General features: G+C 33.6%; 1 protein-coding gene across 4 annotated transcripts in view; it reads left to right on the forward strand.

Annotated features, from left to right (window-relative positions):
- LOC125170265 (coiled-coil domain-containing protein 7-like) overlaps positions 1 to 26002 on the forward strand; it is a 149172-nt gene that overhangs the window by 78173 nt on the left and 44997 nt on the right. For all 4 annotated transcript variants that reach the window (XM_047866732.1, XM_047866731.1, XM_047866734.1 and 1 more), the window contains 4 exons: positions 7685 to 7715; positions 8372 to 8461; positions 16288 to 16373; positions 20048 to 20102. In XM_047866732.1, the coding sequence (XP_047722688.1) occupies positions 7685 to 7715; positions 8372 to 8461; positions 16288 to 16373; positions 20048 to 20102 (262 nt within the window). The remainder of the gene's footprint in view (positions 1 to 7684; positions 7716 to 8371; positions 8462 to 16287; positions 16374 to 20047; positions 20103 to 26002) is intronic.

The raw sequence follows: 26002 nt of genomic DNA on the forward strand, positions 1-26002 counted from the left end.
GCCATAATTACAGATAACACATACCAAATTTTCTAAACATTCTTCTTATAGTGCCTCTCACTAGGCTTGAGATCAGGGCAAGCATATTCTCCTCTCAAGGGTTTGGATATGGCTCAAGACACCCAATAGCTACCTGCAGAGAAATACCCTTTCTAAATCTTCTTTCCTAACCCTTTTATATTGTCTATATCAGTGAAAGGTTTTAGTGCACTTTCTTGGCTGCCAACTTTTTTTTAAGTGCAAATGGTCATCTGCCTCACCTATTACTATTACTGGGAGCTTAGGATCTCTGTAAATGCTTCCTTTAACAACTTGTTACAGTCACATCCTTGAAAATTCTGTTAAATATAGGGTGTGACAAAAGTCTTAGCATAGTTTTAAACTTTAATAACTTCAGAACTATAATGATACAATTGTTCAAAAAACATTTTGAAATTTGATTATATATGTTTCTTTCACACTTATTTAAAAATTCTGAATAATAATTAAACTTTTTTTTCAGTTAAAGTTTTTTGTTTAGGTCAGCATTTTCCATATTCAGAGGGACTGCAACAAATTAATTTATTGTTCAAAGTTCACAAAACTAAGTATATTAAAGAAATGGAAATAATTAAACTTTCAAAGGTTTAATTTTTTTGTAAGTCTGTAGCATTTATATTTCTGAGGTCATTAAAGCTAAAACTATACTAAAACTTTTAGAACATTCTCTGTTGAACTTCTACCATGTGACTGAGTGCTTGGGACAAAATCCCAACTCAGATTAGTCCAAGCAAAAGACTTACTGAACCTCACAACAGCACTATGGCTCAATCTCAGAAACAGTTATAAACCAGAACTTGAACACTTTGAAGATACTGTTTTTTCCTCTTTACATGAGCTTCATTTTCTTCTAGTGCAGATCTCTTCTTTCTTTCTATTTTCTTTTTTGTTTATTTTTTGCCTATAGGTGGGAATCCATGATTGCTGGCAATTCCTAAGGTTTAGTCTTTCAGTCACTCTGAAAGATAGTATTTGGATTTTCCAAATCTAAAAGTCCTAGGTGAGAAAATCATTGGTGCAACTTGGAGACAGGTTCCTATTTCTGAACTGACCAATCAACTGTAGTTAAAGACTTATGGTCCTATGAGCTCTCTCAGAAATTATATTGATTCAGAGGGGTATATTGATTCTGGTAGTTCCCAGAAAATGGAGGCGGGGGCTACTGAGGTGCTCAGTGATGAGCATGTTAATATAGGATAACATAGGAAAAAGGAGTGTATTTCATTATTGTGTGTGAATTATACACTAGCATGACAGGGCAATTATTCTGGTCTTTTGGGAAGCTAATAGACTTATTCTTCAGGATCTGGTCACTTCACTGTCTAGGTTTTGGTCTGTGGATATTGGGAAGTGGAAAAGCAAGCATAGACCCAGTGGACCTTGAAAAGTTCTTTCTTCAATTATGGGAAAAATTGGGATTCCAATTAGAGATTGGATAATAGGACGGTTTGTGAAGGCATAATACCTCTTTGGTGAACAGAGTGCTGAGAGCTGGTGTCCAGTGTTGCGGATGTCAACATTGGTGAGAACATTGCCCATCGCCAGGATCATGTGTGGTCCTGAAGGCAAATAGGCCCATTAAGAAATCCATCATGAGGTTTTCTTTCTAATGAGACATAGGGGTCAGAAGTAAGGGTAGTAGACTGTCTTGCTTTTCAAGCTGTAGCCCCGTACATGTATCACAAGTAGTTGTAGTTATATCAAAGGAGGAGGAGTCATAGTGTCCAGGGAGGGCACTGGCAAGGTAAAAGTATCCATTTGGCCAAAACATAATGACAGCTTTTTTCTTCACACCTTCAAAAAACTGAATCTAATGTTGATTACAGCCCTAAATGTAAGAAAACAAAACCGTACATATAGGGAAGTCATTTTACTCTATCAAAATTAAAAACATCTTATTCAAAAGGAATCAAAGTTAAAAGATAAGCAGTGAACTGTGAGAAAATATTTGTGCATGTACAATAGAGTGGAGTGATAATAGGAATATATAATTCTTAAAAAAGGCAAAAAACCCTAAAAAATAGGCAAAGCAGGGGCACCTGGGGTGGCTCAGTCAGTTAAGCCTTGGACTCTGGTTTCTGCTCATGGTTTCATGGGTTCGAGCCCCACATTGGACTCTGTGTTGATGGTGTGGAACTTGCTTGGGATTTTCTCTCTCTCCCTGTGTCTCTGCCCCTCCCCCACTCATGGTGTCTCTCTCTTTCTCTCAAAATAAATAAACTTAAAAAAAATAGGCAAAGCTTATAGATAATTTAAGGAAGAAACAAAAAAAAAGTGGCCAATAAATGTTTTAGGGGATACTCAGTCTGACTTGTGATTAATGAAATACAAAGCAAAACAGCAGTGATGTATTTTTTTTGCCATTGGTTTAACAACAAGTAAACATTTTCCTATAACAAATCTTGATGGAGATGTAGTACAATGAATACTTTTAAAAAATCAGTACAATAGGAATTGCCCATTTTCCAGGACAATTTAGCAAAATTTACTTAAAAAATAGAGTTTTAAATCTATCTTAGATAAAGGAATATGTTCAAGGAGGCATATGTAAAAAGGAACTTATCATATGCTTGTGACAATAGCAAAAAAATAGAATTCCAATTTTTGTTAGTAGGAGTATGGCCCAATAATCTATGATAAAAGGATTATCTGAGAATACTATAAACAACCATGTGACAACAAATTAAATAACTTACATGATATGGACAAATTTCTAGAAGGACACAAACTAAATTGATTCAAGAAGAACTTGAAAATCTGAATGGAACTTTAACAAGCAAAAAGAATTAATTAGTACTTAATTTAGTTTCCACCAAGAAATGCTCAAGCCAAAGGGCTTCAGTGGTGAATACTAGCAAATATTTAAAGAAGAATTAATACCATCCCTTCACAAGCTTTTCCAAAAAGTAGAAGAGGAGTTAACACTTATTTTGGGAGACAAGAATGTTATTATATTCTAATTACTAGAGTATTACTGTAACATCAAAATCAGACAATACTATCACAAGAAAAGAAAACTGTAGACTAATATGTTGTGAATATGAATGCCAAAATTCTCAGCAAAACACTAGCAAATTGAATCCAGTATTATATAAAATGGATTACACACCACAAGCAAGTAGAATTGATCCCAGGAATGTAAAGTTGTGGTTTTTTTTGTAAAGTTGGTTTTAAATGCAAATATCAATTAATGTAATACCCAATACTGATTAAATGAAGGAGAAAAAAGATCACATGATCAGCTTACTAGACAAAGTAAAAGCATTTGACAAAATCCAAGCATTTCAATCGATAGGAATACTTCACAAACTAGGAACAGAAGAGCGCTTCCTTAATCTGATCTAGGCTAACTACTACCAAAACCCATAGTTAACACTATACTTAATGGTGAAGGACTTAATAAATTCTAAGATCAGGAACAAGACAGGAATCTCACATCTATTCATCATTGTAGTACAAGTTCTATCCAGGGCAATTAGAGAAGACAAGGAGTGAAAGATGTTCATATTGGGAAGGAAGAAGTAAAACTACTTCTTTTTGTAGATGTCATGATCTTGTATAGAAAATCTTAAGGGATCTGCTAAAAACGATTTGAAGAAACAAATGAATTCATCTTTTGCATTACACCAGATTCATAAATAAAAATCAATTGTATTTCTATATACTAACTGTTATGGGTTGAATTGCTCCCCCCCCCCCCCCGCCAAAATTATGTTGAAGCACTAACTCCCAGCACCTCATATTGAATTAATTAATTAACTAATTAATTAATTTTTTAAGTTTATTTAGTTTTGAGAGAGAGACAGAGAGAGTTAGCAGGGGAGGGCCAGAAAGAGGAAGAGAGAGAATCCTAAGCAGGCTCCACACTATCAGCACAGAACCTGACGTGGAGCTGAAACTCACCAACTGTGAGATCATGACCTGAGCTGAAACCAAGAGTAGGACGCTCAACTGACTGAGCCACCAGGGTGCCCCTGAACTTATTTTTAAATAGGGTCATTGTAGACATAATTAGTTAAGATGAGGTCATACTGGGGTAGGATGGGCCCTTAATCCAATATGACTGGTATCCTTGTAATAATTGGATAAGACAGTATAGAAAGAGGGAAGAAGTTACGGAGGCAGAGATTGGATTTGTGCTACTACAATCCGGAGAATACCAGGCACTACTAGGAGCTGAAAAAGGCAAACAAGGATTCTCCTCTAGAGGTTCTAGAAGGAGCATGGCCCTAACAACTGAATTTTAGGTTTGTAGTCTCCAGAACTGTAAGAGCATAAAATATTTGTAGTTTTAAGTTACCCAGATTGTGATACTTTGTTACAGCAGCCCCAGGAATCTAATACACTAATGATGAACATTCCAAAAGTGAAATTAAAAAAAAATCCATTTAAAATACCACCAAAGACAACAAGAATGAATTTAACAAAAGAAGTGTAAGACTTGTGCACTGAAAACTACAAAACATCATTGAAAGAACTTAAAGAAGACCTAGTTAAATGGATAGACAATCCATTTTCATGGACTGTTAGACTTAATAATCTTAAAATGGCAGTGTTCCCCAAACTGATCTAGAGATTCAATGCAATCTCTTTCAAAATGCCAGCTTTCTTATTGCATGAACTGACAAGCTGATCCTAAAATTCATGTGGAAATACAAGGAATCCAGAAGAGCCAAAGAAATCTTAAGAAGAACAAAGTTGAAGGATTCACATTTAACTAATTTTAAAACTTAATACAGGGCTGTAGTAATCAAGACAATGTGGTACTGGCATAAAGTTATACCTACATACATCAATGGAATAAACTTGAATGTCCAGAAATAAACCCTTACCATTATGGTCAATTAATTTTTTAATAGTCTTTTAAAAATATTTTAATTTTAATTTTTTATTCAAGTATAATAAAAATACAGTGTTATATTAGTTTCAGGTGTACAATATAATGATTCAGTAATTCTATACATTACTCGGGGTACTCTTAATCCCCTTTATTTCAGCCATTTACCCACCCACCTCCTCTCTGGTAACCACCAGTTTATTCTCTATATTTAGGGGTTTGTTTCTTGGTTTGTTTCTTTCTCTTTTTTTTCCCTTTGTTTATTTATTTTGTTTCTTAAATTCCACATGAGTAAAATCATATGGTATCTGTCTTTGACTTTCACTTAACACTGTACCTTCTAGATCCATGTTGTTGCAAATGGCAGGATTTCATTCTTTATATGGCTGAATAATCCACTGTATGTGTGTATATGTACATATACAAATGTCTTCTTTACCAATTTATCTATTGATGGAGACTTTGCTACTTCCATAGTTTGGCTATTGTAAATAATGCTGCAGTAAATATAGGGGTGCATCTACTATTCAAATTAGTATTTGTGTATTCTTTGGTTAAATACCCAGTAGTGTAATTACTGGATTGTAAGATAGCTCTATTTTTAATTTTTTGAGGAATCTCCATACTGTTTTCCACAGTGGCTACATCAGCTTGCATTCCACCAAAAGTACACAAGGGTTTTTTTTTTCTCTACATCCTCATCAGCACTTGTTATTTCTTGTGTTTTTGATTTTAGCCATTCTAACAGATGTGAGGTGATATCTAATCGTGGTTTTGATTTCCATTTCCCTGATGATTAGTGATGTTTAACATCTTTTCATGTGTCAGTTTTCTATGCTTATGTCTTTGGAAAAATGTCATTCATGTACTTTGCCCATTTTAAAATCAGATTATATATTTTTTGGTGTTGACTTGTATAAGTTCTTTATATATTTTGAATATTAATCCTTTATTGGATATATCATTTGTGGAAAGGATAGTCTTTTTAATAATTGGTACTTGGGCAACCGGATATCTATATGTGAAAGAGCCTTTTAGAAGAAACACAGGAATAAATCTTTGTGACATTGAGTAATGTAATGGTTTTTTAAATAGGACACCAAAAGTACAACCAACAAAAGAGAAGAAAATAGATAAGTTGACTTTCATAAAATTAAAAACCTTTGTACTGCAAATGATACATTAAGCATATGAAAAGACAACACCTAGAATGTGAAAACTATTCGCAAATCATATATTTGATAAGGAACTTGTATCCAGAGTATATAAAGAATTCTTATACCTGCATAATAAGAAGATAAATAACACAATTTAAAAATGGACGAATAATCTGAAAAGACATTTTCTGAAGCAAGATATACTAATGGCCGATAAGCACATGAAGTGATGCTGAACATCATTAGCCTTTAGGGAATTTCAAATAAAAATTACAATGATATACCACTTCACATCGATTAGGATGGCTGTAATAAAAAAGATGACAGTAACAATTGTTGGCAAGGATTTAGAGAAATTGGGACCCTTATACGTTGCTGGTGGGAATTGAAGTGGTGTGTCTACTATGGAAACCAGTTTGTCAGTTCCTTAAAATGTTAAATACAATGTCAATATATGACCCAGCAATTCTTTTCCTAGGTTTATACCTGAGAGATGGAAAACATATGTACAAGCAAAAACTTGTACATGGATGTTCATAGTGGCATTATTCATAATAGCCCCAAAGTGGAAATAATCTAAATGCCTATATGGATTATGGATAAATCAAATGTGTACAATGGAATAATATTTGGCAATACCAAGGAACATAGTACTGATATATGCTACAACATGGATGAATCTTGAAAACAGTACACTAAGTGTAATAAACCAGTTTCAAAAGACCACATATAATTTTATTTGTATGAAATATCCAGAGTAGGCAAATCTATAGATATAGGAAATTAGATTAGTGCCTGCCAGGTGTGGGGACAGTGTTGGGAAGAATGGGGAGTGACTGCTAATTGGTACAGGGTTTCTTTTTGAGGTAATCAAAATGTTCTAAAATTAAATAGTGGTAATAGTTGCTCAACTTGGTGAATATATGAAAAACCATTGAGTTGTATACTTTAAATGAGTGAATTGTATGGTATGTTAATTATATCTTAAAGCTTTAAAGAATTTGGATTATAATAAGTAACTCATTTGTCCAAAATAAAAATCTATAGTTTACCCATACCTTGGAACAGTTTTTGGCAAACTTCAGCCCATGAGTCAAATCTAGCCAAGTCCTTTCATTTACCTATCATTTATGCCTGGTTTTGCAGAGTTGAGCAGTGGTGACAGTTCATCTGGCCTGTAAAGTCTAAAATATTTACTGTCTGGCTCTTTATAGAAAAAGTTTGCTAAATCCTGCTATGGAATAAGAAGTGGTACTTAAAAGGAGTGAGATACATCTATGTTTACCAATATAAATAGATCTCAGACATTGTGTGAAGTGAAAATAATAAGTTTAGTACAATATATACATTGCTGTAATTTACATGAAAAAGAAAACAAGGCAGTCACCCAACCCACTAACAAAAATTATAGAATCAAATAGATATATGTAGTATTATATAAATGTATTGAACAGGTTCTGAAAAGATACACAGAAATCTAATAATATCTCTAGAGAGAGCACTGGATTTTTGGAATAATGGTCAAAGTGTATTCTAACATTATTTATATTATTTTAAATTTTTTCAAATAAAATATATAAGTATGTTACATAAATAAAAATATGAATGTAAAATGATAATACATTACAGATATTTTTGGTTTGTTTTTCAGAGCTATGAATGATCAAGGTTTGTTAGAGGATGTAAGTATAGCACTCTCAGTTTGAAATTGCACTCTGCCTGTGAAAATATTAGTAGAGTCTAGAAATTGTCAGGATGCATAATCTTCAATAAAGGTTTAGTGCTTCCTCAGTTCATTCAAGAAATTTCTATGTATATGTGAGCTGGAAAGCTTTGTCTTTTTTTATTTTACTAGATCTTATTGTCACTCAAAAACACTTCACTTCTAAAATATTAAACTATAATACCCCATGTTCTTCTACATTTCCATTTATTGTTACTTCTAGCTCCTATGCCTCTTTCAGCCCCAATTGTAGTTCATTATGCAGATTAATATCAATGGTTCATTATTTCATGAGTTCATGGAGACTTTCTTACTTTAATAATTAAGTGCCCAAATAGCTTCTCTGTGATGAAACATATGATTTTCTTTTTAAAAAAATATTTATTTATTTTTGAGAGGGAGAGGGAGAGAGAGAGAGAGTCATTGTCATTTGGAGAGAGAAAGACAAAGAATCCAAAGCAGGCTCTGCATTGTCAGACAGAGTCCAACATGGGGCTCGAACTCAGGAACAGTGAGATCATGACCTGAGCTGAAGTCTGGCACTCAACCTACTGAGCCACCCAGGTGCCCCTGTATGATTTTCATTATTCCTAAAATTATATTCTTTGTTTTTAGAAATACAAAGAAATGCAAAGTAATTTCCAAGTGTTATTAGAGGAGAAATTGGTGCTGGAAAATGAACTACAAAAGTTGAAGACTACAGAGGTTAGTTCAATTTTAGTGTCTGAAAATGGAAGAATACCTAAAAAGCCTTATTATTGTAGGACAGACATAAAAGATATATTTAAATGTTTTATAACATATTTTTGATATTAATTATAGATAATAGCTATGCTGTGAAAGTAAAATAACGCTATTTTCTAAATTACCATATTTGGTATTAAATAGTATCTGCTATTAAAACCAGATACTATTAAAAACAGACATAAAATTTAAACATTCCACAAGACATTTCTAGGCCAAATAGTTATTAAAATATCAACAAATTAGATTTTTTAAATATATTTTATTTTTTAAAGGTTTTTAAAAATTCTAGTTATTTAACATAAAGTATATTGGTTAAGCTGTACAATTTAGTGATTTAACCCTTTCATGCAACACCTGGTGCTGATCACAAGTGCGCTCAGTCCTCATCACCTATTTAACTTGTCCTTACGTACCTCCTCTTTGGTAACCATCAATTTGTTCTTTATAGTTAAGAGTCTGTTTCTTAGTTTTCCTCTCTCTGTTTTAACCCATGATCCTTTGTTTTATTTCTTAAGTTCCACATATGAGTGAAATCCTATGGTATTTTTCTTTCTCTGACTGACTTATTTTGCTTAGCATAATACTGTCTTGTTGCAAATGGCAAGAATTCATTCTTTTTTAATGGCTGAGTAATATTGCACTGTATATATCTATATCTATATCTATATCTAATCTATATCTATATCTATATCTTTATCTATATCTATATATCATCTATCTAGATATAGATGTAGATATACATATAGATATGCTATATATAGATATGGGGTGTGTGTGTGTATATATATATGTATATATATGTGTGTGTATATGTATATATATGTATATATATATATGTACACACACACACACACCCCATATCTTCCTTATTCATTCATCAGTCAGTGGACATTTGGGCTCTTTCCATAATTTGGCTCTTGGTTGATGATAGAGGTGCATGTATCCCTTTGAATTCCTATTTTTGTATTCTCTGGATAAATATCTAGTAGTGTAAATAGTGGATCATAGGGTAGTTTTATTTTTAACTTTTGAGGAACCTCCATGCTGTTTTCCAGAGTGGCTGCACCAGTTTGCATTCCCACCAACAATGCAAGAGGGTTCCCCTTTCTCTGCATCCTCACCAACACCTGTTGTTTCTTATGTTGTTAATTTTAGCCATTCTGACAGATATGAGGTGGTACCTCATTGTAATTTTGATTTGTATTTCCCTGATGATGAGAGATGTTGAGCATCTTTTCATGTGTCTGTTGGCCATCTGGATGTCTTCTTTGGAAAATGTCTATGTCTTCTGCCCATTTTTTAACTGGGTTATTTATTTTGGCTATTGAGTTTTATAAGTTCTTTATACATTTTGGCTACTAAGCCTTTATCAGGTATGTCATTTGCAAATATTTTGTTCCATTCTGTAAATTGCCTTTTAGTTTTGTTGATTGTCTCCATCACTGTGCAGAAGCTTTTTATCTTGATGAAGGCCCAGTAGTTTATTTTTGTTTTTGTTTCTGTTGTCTCAGGTGATGTGTGTACTAAGACCTTGCTACGGGTGAGGTCAAGGAGGTTCCTGCTTGTGTCTCCTCCAAGACTTTGTTTCCTTTCTCATATTTAGATCTTTCATCCATTTTGAATTTTTGTGTATAGTGTAAGAAAGTGATCCAGTTTCATTCTTCTGCATGTCACTGTCCAGTTTTCCCAACACCATTTGTTTTCTCCTCTAGGATTTTGATAGTTTCCTGTCTCACATTTAGGTCTTTCATCCATTTTCAATTTATTTTTGTTTATGGTGTAAGAAAGTGGTCCATTCTTCCAGCACCATTTGCTGAAGAGACTATCTTTTTTCCCATTGATTATTCTTTTCTGCTTTGTCAAAGATTAGTTGACCATACAGTTGTGGGTCCATTGTGGGTTTTCTATTCTGTTCCATTGATCTATGTGTCTGTTTTTGTGCCAGTACCATAATATCTTGATGATTACAGCTTTGTAGTACAGCTTTAAGTATGGAATTGTGATGCCTCCCACTTTGCTTTTTCTTTCTTTCTTTTCTTTTTTTTTCTCTTTGCAACATTACTTTGGATGGTTGGGGTCTTTTGCGGTTCCATACAAATTTTAGAATTGTTTGTTTTAGCACTGTGAAAAATGTTGTTGGTACTTTGATAGGGATTGCATTAAATGTGTAGATTGCTTTGGATAGTATGGACATTTTAACAATGTTTGTTCTTCCAATGCATGAGCATGGAATATTTTTTCATTTCTTTGTGTCTTCAGTTTCTTTCACAAGTGTTCCTTAATTTTCAGAGTACAGATCTTTTGCTTCTTTGCTTGGGTTTATTAATGGGTATCTTATGGGTTTTGGTGCAATTGTAAATGGGATCAATTTCTCAATTTCTGTTTCTGTTGCTTCATTACTGGTGTACAGAAATGCAACCGATTTCTGTACATTGATTTTGTATCCTGCAACTTTGCTGAATTCATGTATTAGTTCTAGCAATTTTTTGGTGGAGTCTTTCAGGTTTTCTGCATAGAGTATCATGTCATCTGCTAAGAGTGGAAGTTTGACTTCTTCCTAGCCAATTCGGATGCCTTTTCTTCTTTATGAAAATGAGGCAAGGACATCCAGTACTATGTTGAACAGTGTTGAGAGTGGGCATCCCTGTCATGTTCCTGAACTTAGGGGGAAATCTCTCAGTTTTTCCCCATTGAGATGATATTAGTGGTGGGTCTTTCATATATGGCCTTTATGATGTTGAAGTATGTTCCTTCTATCCCTACTTTCTTGAGGGCTTTTATCAAGAATAGATTCTTTATTTTGTCAAATGCTTTTTCTGCATCTATTGAGAAGATTGTATTGTTCTTATCCTTTCTCTTATTAATGTGATGTATCATGTTGATTGATTTACAAATATTGAACCAACCCTGCATCCCTGGAATAAATCCCACTTGATCATGGTGAATGGTGCTTTGTATGTGCTGTTGTATTTGATTTACTAGTATCTTTTTGAGAATTTTTGCATCTGTGTTCAGCAGGGATATTGGCCTGTAATTCTCCTTTTCAGTGGGGTCTTTGCATGGTTTTGGAATGAAGGTAGTGCCTGCCTAATATAATGAGTTTGGAAGTTTGCCTTCCGTTTCTATTTTTTGGAACAGTTTGAGAAAAATAGGTATTAACTCTTTAACTGTTTGATAGAATTCCCCTGGGTAGCCATCTGGCCCTGGACTCTTGTTCGTTGGGAGATTTTTGATTACTAATTCAATTTCTTTGCTGGTTATGGGTCTTTTCAAATTTTATATTTCTTCCTGTTTCAGTTTTGGTAGTTTATATGTTTCTAGGAATTTTATCCATTTTCTTCCAGATTGCCTAATTTGTTGGCATATAATTTTTCATAATCTCTTTTAATTGTTTGTACTTCTGTGGTGTTTGGTCATGATGTCTCTTTCTTTTGAGGTTTTATTTATTTGGGTCCTTTCTCCCCGCCTCCCTCTCTCTCGCCGCGCTTTTTAATAAGTCTGCCTAGGGATTTATTGATTTTGTTAATTCTTTCAAAGAACTAGCTCCTAGTTTTGTTGATCTGTTCTAATGTTTTTTTTAAATTTCTATTTCATTTATTTCTGCTCTAATCTTTATTATTTACTTTTTTCTGTTTGTTTTAGGCTTTATTTGCTGCTCTTTTTCCAGCTCCTTTAGGTGTAAGGTTAGATTGTGTATTTGAGACTTTTCTTGCTTTTTGGGTAAAGGCTGTGTTGCTATATTCTCCCCTGTTATGACCACCTTTGCTGCATCCCAGAGGTTTTGGACTGTTGTATTTTCATTTCCATTGCTTCCATGCATTTTTTAATTTCTTCTTTAATGTTTTATTTTTTTGAGAGAGAGAGATAGATAGGGAGGTAGTGAGCGAGCTGGAGCAGGGGAGGGGCAGAGAGAGATGGGGCAGAATATTTGAAGTGGGCTCTGTGCTGACAGCAGAGAGCCTGATGTAGGGCTCAAACTCATGAACCATAAGATCATCACCTGAGCTGAAGTTGGGTGCTTAACTGACTGAGCCTCCTGGCACCCCTATTTCTTCTTTAATTTCCTGGTTAGCCCATTCATTCTTTAGTAGAATGTTCTTCAACCTCCATGTGTTTGTGGTCTTTCCAAAATTTTTCCTGTGGTTTCATAGCATTGTGTAGTCTGAAGATACCCATGGTAGGATCTCAATATTTTGTACTGGTTGAAGGCTGATATGTGACCCAGTATGTGATCAATTCTGGAGAATGTTCTGTGTACACTTTAAAAGAATTTGTATTCTTCTGTTTAGAATGAAATACTCTGAATATATCTTTTAAGTCTATCTTGTCCAGTATGCCATTCAAAGCCATTGTTTCCTTGTTGGTATTCTGCTTACATGATCTGTCTATTGTTGTAAGTGTGTTGTTAAAGTCCCCTACTATCCTTGTATTATTATCAATGAGTTTCTTTAAGTGTTTTTTTACTAATATATTTGGCTGATTTCAAGTTGGGAGCATAAATATTTAAAATTGGTATATCTTTTTGTTGAATAGACTCCTTTATTATAATGTAGTGCCCTTCTTCATCTCTTATTACAGTCTTTGGTTTAAAATTGAGTTTGATATAGGTATGGCTACTCCACCTTTGTTTTGAAATCCATTAGCAAGAAAAATGGTTCTCTGTACCCTCACTTTCAATCTGGAAATGTCTTTGGTTCTAAAATGAGTCTCTTGTAAGCAGCATATGGATAGGTATTATTTTTGTATCCATTCTTATATCTTATGTCTTTGATTGGAGCATTTAGTCCATTTGCATTCAGTCATTATTGGTAGGTATGAATTTAGTGCCATTGTATTACCTGTAAAGTCAGTGTTCCTATAGATTGTCTCTGTTCCTTTCTAGTCTTTGTTGCTTTTGGTCTCTCTTTCCTACTCAAAGAGTCCCTTTTAACATTTCATGTACAGCTGGTTTAGCGTTCACAAAACTCCTTTAGTTTTTGCTTGTCTTGGAAAATCTTTATCTCTCCTTTAATTCTGAATGACAGCCTTGCTGTATAAAGTATAAATGTTTCAGATTTTTATGCTATTTTAATTGCTATCTTTTAAAAAATATTTTTAAACTGTCATTAGAGAAGTGTAATAAATTTTGTTTACTTAATTTTGTATCCAAAGTATATGTGACTAATAATAGCCTAAATTTTCTTGCTTTCCAATTGTAATACTATTTCTTTTTCTTGCCTGGCTAAACTGGCAAAGACCTCTAGAATGATATTGAATAGACATGATGAGAGTAGGTATTTTTCATTTGTTCCTGATTCTAAAAGGAAATATTCTTGTTTCTATGGTCATTCAGCCTGCTCTTTCTTTCTCTTTCAATATTGTTTATCAGGTTAAAATACTTTTCTTCTTTTCATAATTTGCTAAATATTTTTTTCATGCTCCATAAAATTCTTTCAGCCTCTGCCTACTTCCCAATTCTGAAACCACTTCTACATTTTTAGTTATATGTTACAATAGCACCACACTTCCAGGTAACAAAATCTTTATTACTTTTTAATTTGCTTCTCAATTGCTTGCTTTATAGTAAAGGGTTTACAGTCTTGTTTTAAAACTTTACTTAAGAACCTTTAAGACTGTACTTAAGAACCTTAAGATAATGTGCTTTGTCCTTTTCCAGCCTGAGTACCACTATTTTCATACATTTTACTACCTATGGTATAAGCTGCACAACACATTGTTATTAGTTTAGCTGTAAACTATTACCTTTTAAAGAGATTTAAATAATAAGGAAAACAGTCTTTATATTTATTTACTCATTTAATTATCATTTATGTTGGTCTTTAATTTGTATATTTCCTTATTTCTGTCTAGTGTCATTTTTCTTGTGCTTAAAGGATTCTTCATAATTTTTGTTATTGTTGTTCAGGTCTGCAGCTGATTCATTCTTTCAACTTTTTGATTTCTGAAAAAACTTTTTTCTTTTGTATTCAAACATATTTTCTCTGGACAAAGAATTCTAGGTTGGCTGGTTCTTTTCTTCTAGTACTTTAAAGAGTTTCTTTTTTATCTTCTGGCTTGCATTGTTTCTGAAAAGTCTGCTGTCCACTTTATTTTATGTATAATCTACTTTCCTCCTCTGCTTTTAAGATTTTATCCTCATCATTGCTTATAATTTTATTATCATATGTCTTAGAACTAGTTTTCCTTATATTTTTTGTGGGTTTGTGAGCATAAAGTTTTGTCAAATTTGAAAGTAAAATTTGTCCATTGTTTCTTCGAATATTTATTTTCTTTGCTCACTTCTTCTCTCCATTATGTACTGAAATTACAAGTATATTTGTCCACTTGAAGTTTTCTTACAACTAACTGATGATCTGTTCATTACTTTTAGTCTTTTTTCCTTTCATTTTTAAAGTATTTTTGATGGCCAATGTATATTAGATTTTTCTATATAAGAAATATATCCCAAAACTCATATTTAAACTAGAAAGTTACCTGGAGACCTTAAGAATTCCATTGCAATTCATTATTATACTGTTTTTTTTCATATTTTATGAGGATTATTACACTTTGTGTTTAACTTGTGAGAACTTTGCCACTATAGTGAAGTTGTATCTTTTGGGAGTTGTTGTATAAAACAGGGAATAAACACCTAATGCCTTAATAGGTCTCTATTATTAAGCTCATCTACAAATTTCAGTAATCTAATTGTTAATTTTTTTCTCAACTTTCTTGTATAAAATAATCTAGTACTACATAGTCATTCAATAATACTTTAAAATATGTGGTTAGTTCTGCTGTAATATTTGTTTTGAAATGCAAATTTGTTCTAACAAACAATTTGAACATAATATGAATTTTACATGTGTTTATGCACAAATTCATCTGCTAAAAGTACTAGGTAAAAGGAGAAAGCAGACTCTGCACACTGTATTCGTTCACCGTGTTTGTAGTGTACCACACCAGTCCACATCTGTCACTACAACTTTTTTTTTTAATTTTTTTTTTCAACGTTTATTTATTTTTTTGGGGACAGAGAGAGACAGAGCATGAACGGGGGAGGGGCAGAGAGAGAGGGAGACAGAATCGGAAACAGGCTCCAGTCTCCGAGCCATCAGCCCAGAGCCTGATGCGGGGCTCGAACTCACGGACCGCGAGATCGTGATCTGGCTGAAGTCGGACGCTTAACCGACTGCGCCACCCAGGCGCCCCTGTCACTACAACTTTTTATGTGATTTCAGATAATCCTTCTTCCCAAACTACACGATAACAATTTGCAACCTATTCGATGATCACTTCTACAAACACTCCTCATGTCTTTCTCAAAATAAAGAACTATATTTCTCATACTATGTGTTTCTCAAATCATCTAACTTTGTAAAATGGAACTGTTTTTATTAGGTTTCTATTTTTAAAAAATGTATCATTGACAATGTTTGTTGCATGCTGGGCACCTTACCTCATTTCTCTCATATATCCTGCAGTTTTTAGTGCATGAGTTTTCATAGATGATTTTCAAGAAGATATGTATATATTAGAGAAGACCTGGCTGTAATTTGTCAGGGGAATTTACTTCTTTTGATATGTATTAACTTATATACAACTTACATTCAGTAGAGTACCATAACAGGCATTCTGATTGTATCCTTAATTTTGTTGTGCTTCTTTTTAGATAATTTTTCTTGAAACATAGTATAGTGATTCTCAAAGTAAAATGGAAATCTTAGTAATGCATATTATCTTTTTTTTCTCTCTAATTATTGTCTCATTAACTTTTTGTTTCTGGCTTATATAAAATTACACAGAAAGCAAAGTCTACATATGATCGAACAAAGAAAACTATAAAAATGGAGAAGAAAAAAGACAAAAGAAAATCTGAGGATACAGAAGAGTAAGATATAAAGCTACATGTTTATATTTTTTCCTTGTTAATTTACATTTTCATTTTATACAAACAATTTGAGGTCATATAACATAACTTTTAACAGGTTTCTAAAAAATGTAGCACTACATAATACCATAGTTTTATAAGCAGACCAGGATATGATGGAGGAAGAGGTCTGGGAAAGGAAGAACAAAGAGCTAAAGGTAGGTTAGGAGAATGAACCAAATAGTCAGGAATAAGTAAACAGAATTAAATCTGTAAATCATTTTAGGGACAGAGGATTTACATTATTTCCTTGATGGTTTAGCTAGTGATTTGTGATTTGTATATTAACTCCTCAGTCTGGGCTATTCTTTTTTTTTTCTTGATTATACTTATTTTGTGAAAGGAATGATCTATTTTTTATGCATGTGGATTATTGTAAAGTGGCCTTTTTAAGTGACTATCTCTTTAGTAATATACATTTTTTTTTTTGCATTTTGAATTTGCTTTAGTCAAACCCTAATACGGGGTGCCTGGGTGGCTCAGTTGGTTAAGTGTCCCACTTCCGCTCAGGTCATGATCTCACGGTTCATGAGTTTGAGCCCTGCATCGAATTCTGTGTTGACAACTGAGAGCCTGGAGCCTGCTTCATATTTGTTGTCTCCCTCTCTCTCTGCCCCTCCCTCACTCATGCTCTGTCTTTCTTTCTCTGTCAAAAATAAACAAACATTTAAAAACCCCTAATATAAATACATAATTTTAAAAAGAAACTGTGAATTCAATCTTTATAGAGTTTTATAAATTCTGAAAAGAAATTCATTGGATAAGTAGCCTTGACCTTTGTCTCAGAGAGGAAAAGATTACTACTTTCTTTTTTTTCTTTTGCTCATTTGTTTTGTTTCTTTAATTCCACATATGAGTAAAATCATATGGTATTTGTCTTTCTCTGAATGGCTTAGTTCACTTAGCATAATACTAAGCTCCACCCACATTGTTGCAAATGGCAAGATTTCATTCCTTTTTTTTAATTTATTCAACATAGATTTATTGAGAGCTTGTTTTGTGGAAGCACTGCTGTAGTTGCTGGGATATATTAGTTACCAAAATATCAGTTTTTTCATCTTCTTAAACAATAGAACATTGCCATGATTTTAATGACTAACTTCTGGATAAAGGAGGACCCATATCAAAAAGGAAAAATCCCCTCTTGATGCTCTGAGGTCCAGTTTAAATTCCCAAAAGGCAGGGTGCCTGGGTGGCTCAGTCGGTTAGGCAATCAACTTCAGCTCAAGTCGTGGTCTCAAACTACTTTGTGAATTTGAGCCCCACTGTCAGCACAGAGCCTGCTTTGGATCCTTTGTCTCCCTCTCTCTCTCATCCCCTCCCCTGCTCACACTCTCCCTCTCTCTCAAAAATAAATAAACATTAAAAAAAATAATTTCCCAAAGGCAATTGTCAGGTTGCAGTTATGGTCCAGGCTAGCCAGCCCCTAAAGCTAACTTCTCGTGGAAAATCAACATGTTGAGTCTATTTAGAAAAAGTTGTGGGAACAAAGATATAGCATTTCCAATCCTCTGACTCATGAATACAAAATTATAACCTCTTTGTTTTTATTTGTAACCTCCAAAAAATCTAATCTAGCTAATTCCATAGAATTAGACATTACAAGATTTGAAATGCATATGTTTCAAGATTTTCCTGGTTGTTTCTAATTTAAATCCCATCAATTTAAGATTTCCCCAGCCCTACCTCCATCCTTCCTTGATTGCATCTAAATGTACAGGTACTTGTCTGATATCATGGCATTGAAAACAGGTGTCATGTTATAGATTGAGCTCTCTCCCTGCTGTATTCCTCTGGGATGTTTGATCCTCTAGTTTTCTGGTTATCTCCTGGTGCCACTATCAGTTTTTTTTTTAGCCTAATACTTAATATTATTTTTTAAACTTTACATCCAAATTAGTTAGCATATAGTGCAATAATGATTTCAGGAGTAGATTCTTTAATGCCCCTTACCTTAATTCCCAACGCTCCTCCCACACCCCCTCTAGTATCCTTCTGTTTGTTCTGCATATTTATAAGTCTCTTATGCTTTGCCCCCCTCCCTGTTTTTATATTATTTTTGTTTCCCTTCCCTTATGTTCATCTGTTTTGTCTCTTAAAGTCCTCATATGAGTGAAGTCATATGATTTTTGTCCTTCTCTGACTAACTTCACTTAGCATAATATCCTCCAGTTCCATCCACATAGTTGCAAATGGCAAGATTTCATTCTTTTTGGTTGCCGAGTAATACTCCATTATATATATATATGTGTGTGTATATATATATATATATATATATATATATATATATATATATACCCCCCTCCACACACACACACACACCACATCTTCATTATCCATTCATCCATCGATGGACATTTGGGCTCTTTCCATACTTTGGCTATTGTTGATAGTGATGCTATAATCATTGGGGTGCATGTGTCCCTTCTATAACAGCATACCGGTATCCCCTGGGTAAATACCTAGTAGTGCAATTGCTGGGTTGTAGGGTAGTTCTATTTTCAATTTTTTGAGGAACCTCCATATTATTTTCTAGAGTGGCTGCACCAGCTTGTATTCCCAAAGATTTCATTCTTTTTAATGGCTGGGTATTATTCCAGTGTGTGTGTGTATGTGTGTATGTGGTGGTGGTGGGGTATCACATCATCTTTATCCACTCATCAGTTGATGGACACTCGGGCTGTTTCTATAATTTAGCTATTGTAGATAATGCATGTATCCCTTTGGATTAGTATTTTTGTACTCTCGTTGTAAATACCTAGTAATGCCATCGCTAGATCATAGGTTAGTTCTATTTTTAACTTTTTGAGGGACCATTATACTGTTTTCCAGAATGGCTGTACCAGTTTGCATTCCCATCAACAGTGCAAGAGGGTTCCCCTTTCTCCACATCCTTGCCAACATGTGTTGTTTCTTGTGTTGTTGGCAAAGCAAGAAACAGACTCTTAACTATCGAGAACAAACTGGTGGTTACCAGAGGGGAGGTGGGTGGGGGGATGGGTTAAATAAGCGATGAGGATTAAGGAGTACACTTGTGATGAGCACTGGGTGTTATATGGAAGTATTGAATCACTGTATTGTACATCTGAAACTAATATAACTGTATGTTAACTAACTGGACTTTATGTATTAAAAAAATTTTTAATGTTAATTTATATGTGAGAGAGAGAGACAGAATGTAAGCAGGGGAGGGGGAGGGAGAGAGGGAAACATAGAACCCAAAGCAAGCTCCAGGTCTGAGCTGTCAGGAGAGTCCCATGCGGGGCTCGGACCCATTAACCGTGAGATCCTGTTGACCTGAAGTCAGCTGCTTAACCAACTGAGCCACCCAGGTGCCCCAACTAACTGGACTTTAAATAAAAACTTAAGAAAAGATGACCAGAGGGGAAAAAAATGACCAGTGTACTTTGACAATCCTTGCCTCATCTCCCTTGCATATTTTAATCATACCAATGAGAAGTTAGCTTGAGAAATGTTATTCAATTATTTATCACTTATATGGATTTTATGTCTCTTAAAAATATGATTGTTTTGAGAAATTTTATTTCTTTAAAAATGGTTTAAGTACTAATAAGAAAGCAAAGTAGTCATGCAATTTAAAATATGATAAATTTAAAAACCTTTTTTAATAACAGGAAGAAGTTTCTAGTAAAAGAGCTTAAAGTAAAAGAAGATTTGCTTCAAGTTCAGGTAACACACATACTCTATGCATCTAAATTTAATTAATAGTCACTCTGATAATTATATATGTAGATAACATTAGTATGTATGTGAACATGGGGATATATGTGTGTATGTGTACATTTGTGTGTATGCTTGTGTTAACGTTCTTTCTAAGATATTTCTTGTTGGTTGACTTTCTCAGTAAGTTTTTTTCAGAAAATAAAATGGTAAATCCAGGCATGTTTACTGTCAAGTCAAGGTTATGAAAATTACCATGGTTTATTCAATTATAGACAATATCATGGAGGAAAGAAGGTCATCTTGAGAGTCATAACAGTGATTTACTAGTTCTGTGACAATGGAAGTTCATTTAACCTACTTGAGCTTTATATTTTTGATTACTAAAATGGGCAAAATGGTATCTATTTATCTTAAAAAGTATATGAGGTGTAAGAATCAAATAAGAAAAAGCTCTTCAGTAATTGTGACTTATAGAGTCCACTCTTTTTTATGTGATCGAATGAAAGGTAAGTAACCTTTATTTCATCTTGGCTTTGGAATACTTTTTTTTTTTTGCTACAAGTTCACTTTTTTTTTTTATTTTTTATAATAACTGTCAGAGGATCACACCACTCATTTTAGTGAGTGGCTGGAGTTGTGTCACACAAGTGTATGTGAATAGTTCAAGAATCAAGTAACATAAATTTGGGAAGAAAATGAGAGGGCCACTTGAGATGTTGAATATAAAATGTTCAACTTTATGGTATTTGTTTTCTATTCCTGCATAACAAGTTACCATAAATTTTTCAGCTATTAAAATAACTTGTATTATCTCACAGTTTGAATGGGTTAGGAGGCTGAGCAGGCTTAGCTGTGTCTTATGCTCAAGGTCTCACTAAACTGCAATCAAGGTAATGGCTAGGGTCTATTCTATTCTGTAAGTTGGGTTACTCTTCCAAGCTCAACTGGATGTGGCAAACTTCATTTCCTTCCTAGGACTGAGGCACTCAGCCATGAGACCTTTCCATAGGCAGTTTACATCACAGCAGCTTGCTTTTTCCTCAAGGCCGGTTTCTCTATTTTGCTGACAGTCTTATATAATGTAACATGATCATGAGAATGATATCTTGTCATGTTAGCTATGTAATGCAGTCTAATAAAGGAGTGGTATCTCATCACTTTGCTATATTCTATTGGCTAGAAACAAGTCACAGGTCCCACCCATAGTCAAAAGGAGTGGATTATTCAGAGCATAACCACAAGGATGGAGATCATGCTGGCCATATTAGAATTCTGCCTACCATACTTAACATTTTATTTTATACAGAACAGTATATTTAGAGTATATTTATTTGTGTATTTAAAATTATTATAATCCCATTATATAGTTAATATTTGAAGTTTTTAAGTTAATGTTTTGTTCATTTGGGTTGTGTTTTATTCCATTTGGACTGCTTTAACAAAATATCAGGGAATGGGTAGTTTATAAAAAACAGAAATTTGTTTCTCAGTTCTTGGGTCTGGAAATTCAAGATCAGGGTGGCAACATGGTGGGGTGAGGGCTCTCTTCTGGGTTTCAGACTTCCTGTTCTTTCTCATATGACAGGAAAGGCAAAGGCATTCTCTCAGTCCTCCTTTGTATGGACATTAATCTCATTCATGAGGACTCCCATCCTAATACCAGCACATTGGGCATTAGGATTTCAACATGTGAATTTGCAGGTCGGGGGAGGAGGGAGGCGGGACACAAAAATTCAGACCATACTAGGCTTCTATAACAAAGAATGGGTGACTTAAATAACAAACATTTATTTCACACAGTTCTGGAGGCTGGGAAGTCTAAGATCAAAGCACCAGCAGACTTGTTGTCTGGTGAGAGCCCAATTCCTAGTTCATAGACGGCCATTTTATTGCTGTCTTCACATGGCAGAAAGGGCAAGGGAGGTGTCTGGAGTCTCTTTTATAAGGCCACTAAACCATTCATGAGGGTATTACCTTCATGCCCTAATCACTTCCCAAAGGCCCTACTTCCAAATGCCATCACATTGGAGATTAGGTTATAACACATGAATTTTGCGGGGGGACACAAACATTTAGTCTGTAGCAGCTAATGTCATTTAAAATTATTCTTTTCTGAATTTAAGGTCAAAATTTGCTATGTAAGTGTATTTTTTTTTCTGGATAAGGTTTATGGATTTAATGAGAATTTTAAAGGAATTTATCTTCTTCCTCCAAAATGGCTTTCTGTACTATCACTGATCTAGGCCATTTTACAGAGATCAATAGAAGCTAAAAAGTGACTAACTTGGGGTTAGAGAATAAATTAGTAGTGAAATCTGAACTGCAAATATGGCTCTCTGAACCCTACTTGGCATTTGCAGTTAGTGAAAATACATTTGGTTTTGCTTCCTCAGGCAGCATGGATAATAGAATCAGTTGGTATTATTATCCATCTGTTCAAGTAATTATAATGCTTTTAAAGTGTTTTACAAGTCATATAAAACTTTTAGTTTTTAAGTGAGCTAGCTTTTTGTTGTTTGTTGTGTACCTTTTAGAGGATCATTATTCCAATAATTATTCTAACGTATTTCAAGGACGTAGATAAAATAATCCATTTGGACCCAAGGTTGCCCTTACTTTGTACAAATTATGCCTTAAACAAGGGAGTGGGTTAAGGTACAAGTCGGTGTTGAAATCTAACCCATGGTTTGCCAAGTGCATACCCTTGAATAGTTGCATTTGCCTGAACAAAGGGTCCTTTTTCATCAAAGACATCATATAGACTAGTAGTCAGTAGCCAGAGTTGTACTTAAAAAAAATCTTGTTTAGATAAAGTGATAAAAATATTTTGTTATTCTATTAACATGATTTTCATTTTATTTGTTAGAAAAATAGATTGTATTTACTCTAGGCAACTATCTACTAAGTGGGCAATTGGCAGGTTAATCATACGGATGAGGACAAACATATTTTTTAGAAAATAGAAATATTTTACATATTTGAATGTTTTGTGAGTCAAATCACATACAGCATATTTTGTTATGCTTAGCAGTAATTATTATTACAGTAGTCCTCCCTTATCCAGAGGAATACATTCCAAGACTGTCATGGGATGCCTGAAACCATGGATGATACCAAATCCTGTATATCCTATATTTTTTCTTGTACATGCATACATATCTATGATAAAGCTTAATTTATAACTTAGGTGAAGTAAGAGATTAACAACAATTACTAATAATAAAAGAAAACAATTACAACAATTACTGCAGTAAAGTTATATGAATGTGATTTCTCTCAAAATCTTATTGTACTGTACTCATCCTTTTTGTGATGACATGAGATGATAAAATGCACACATGATGAAATAAAGTGAGGTGAAATTACATAGGCATTGTGACGTAGTAGGCTACTATTGATCTTGTGACTATAGTCAAGAGTATGGTTGACCATAGGTAACTGAGACTGCAGAAAGCAAAACTGTGGATAAGGGGAGACTACTGTATTCAATTTTTAGAAAAGGAAACTCCGAGATATTAAATAACTTGACCAGATTTGCAGAGTTCTAAGATGCACTCTGGTTGGACTGGATAGCCCAGTGATCCTGTCAGTGGGGCTAAAAAGTGTAAAGTCAAGTGTGATCTCCCATTTACTGTTTCTTTTCAAGGATCATCAACTATTAAAATTTATATAAACTTCACTTAGTTTTTTCTATGTATAGTGTCATTAATTCTTTCTGTTAAAATTACATACTTTTAAGTATTAAGGATATTAAGTCCTTAATACAAATATAAACAGTAATTATAATTACATTCCATCTGTACTTGAATAAAATGAATAAATTTCTTGCACATATCATAATATAATGTAATGTAGGAGGGACAGACTTGACAAAAAATATTGAATTTTTTTTAAATCTAAGGCTTCTAATTTTTTGTTAAAAAATTGAGATATAATTGACATATAACATATTAATTTCAAAGCTGAAATTTTTAACACATAGTTGAGACATAATGTCCCTATTCCAACATAATGTACTATAAAATGGGAATTATGATATAGTAATTGAGAATATGGGGTTAGAAAACAGGAAGGATCTCTATAGAATGTGTAGAGACAAAGGCTTGAGGGAACAAAGACTATTCAGAGAAATTCCAGTTCTTGAGTATGATAGGATTTTTGGATTGAGGAGAAGAGTAGTAGGATGCCTGATAGAGGCCATTTATGGATGACATAATAATTTGTATTTTGAATAAGAAATGGGGACTTATTGAAGAATATTAAGAATGATCCATTTGGTATTTTTAATGTTTTTTTAAATAAATTTTTTAATGTTTATTTACTATTGAGATACAGAGAGACACAGAGCGTGAGCAGGGGAGGGGTAGAGAGAAGCAGGGACACAAAATCTGAAGCAGGCTCCAGGTTCTGAGCTATCAGCATAGAGCCAGACACGGGGCTTGAACTCACAAACTGCAAGATCATGACCTGAGCTGAAGTCGGTCGCCTAACCAACTGAGCCACCCAGGCGCCCCCCCATTTGGTATTTTTAATTAAGATTACTCTTCCAGTTTTATGAAAGATGAATTTTGGGATAGAGATTGGATTTTGCAGTCAGGAAGAATAATTAGAGAGTTTTGGGAGTAATTTAAGTCAGTGATAAACTAGTTAATTATGATATATGAATTTATTAAGATGGAGTTGTAAATGATATTGTAATGTAAATTTCAGTGTTGCCAAATGGAAAGATTTAAATTTATAAAAATATTGATCCTTTCAAATTAATATAACAAAGGTAATAATGCATTTCTAATCAGAATTTAAAAAGGACTTTTTTTTTTAATAAGGGAGACATAATTGGAAGATTATATAGAACTTAACTACAAAATCATCTAGGAGCCTTTTTAAACAAAACTGGTACTTCTTTGACCACTTTTCCAATTCCTTTTTAGATTATTGGTGTGTGTATTTGGGTAGTTTATATTTTAATATAGATTCATCCATTTTTAATGGTTTTTAAATTGCTTATAATTTTACATTATGCTTAGTGTTCTTTTTATTGTTTTTTTTTTTTGCATCTCTGTGTCTACATCTTTTCCCATTTATTTTTCATTTATAAAAGTATCTCTTTTTGTTTCTTTTCCTTTCAATCAGATTTGCTAGGAGATTGTATATTATAAGTGCTTTCAACTAACTGATTTTATGTTCCATTTAACTGTTTTACTATTTTATTTCTTGTTGCTGTTAATGTTTTCTATTTAATTACTTTAATCTTCATCTTTGTTAATTTATTTGATCTTTTTTCTTTATTTTTAATTCATTTTCAAATCTGCATTAGTTGTTATATGTAATTTATTTATTTTTGCACTCATTTTATGACAATAAACACTATTCAAGCTATACATTTTTCACTGAATATTGAATTCTATAGGTGTTCTAAGTTTCCTTTGTTTCAAAAAGTGTAGTTTACTTTTTTATTGTTGGTTTACCTTTTTATAAAATTAACAGCAGACAATAAGACGTACAAATTCTCTACTTTCTGGATGTTTTAAAGGTTTTCTTTGTGTTCAAATGCATATTTTTGCTTCATTTTTCTATTATTCTATAGCAAGCTACACCAACATTTAGAGGCTTAATACATCAATAATTATTTCTAATTGATTTTGGGGTTGGCTGGGCCCAGTGGGATGATTCCTATGCTTCATGTTTTATCAGCTGTGTTACTCATGTGGCTTCATTCAGCTGTGGACTGTTCAAGATGGCTTCCTCAGAAGTCTGGTGGTTGGTGCAATGACTAAGGGCTGAATTTTTCTCTCTCATGTCATTACTCATCATTCAGTAGTAAAACTCAAGCATCCTTACATGACAGCTGGAATCTAATAGGTCAAAAGTAGTAGCTGCAAGTCCTCTTATGACCTGGGCTCAGA

Source organism: Prionailurus viverrinus, chromosome B4, assembly GCF_022837055.1.
Source record: "Prionailurus viverrinus isolate Anna chromosome B4, UM_Priviv_1.0, whole genome shotgun sequence".
In the NCBI taxonomy this organism is placed as follows: Eukaryota; Metazoa; Chordata; class Mammalia; order Carnivora; family Felidae; genus Prionailurus; species Prionailurus viverrinus.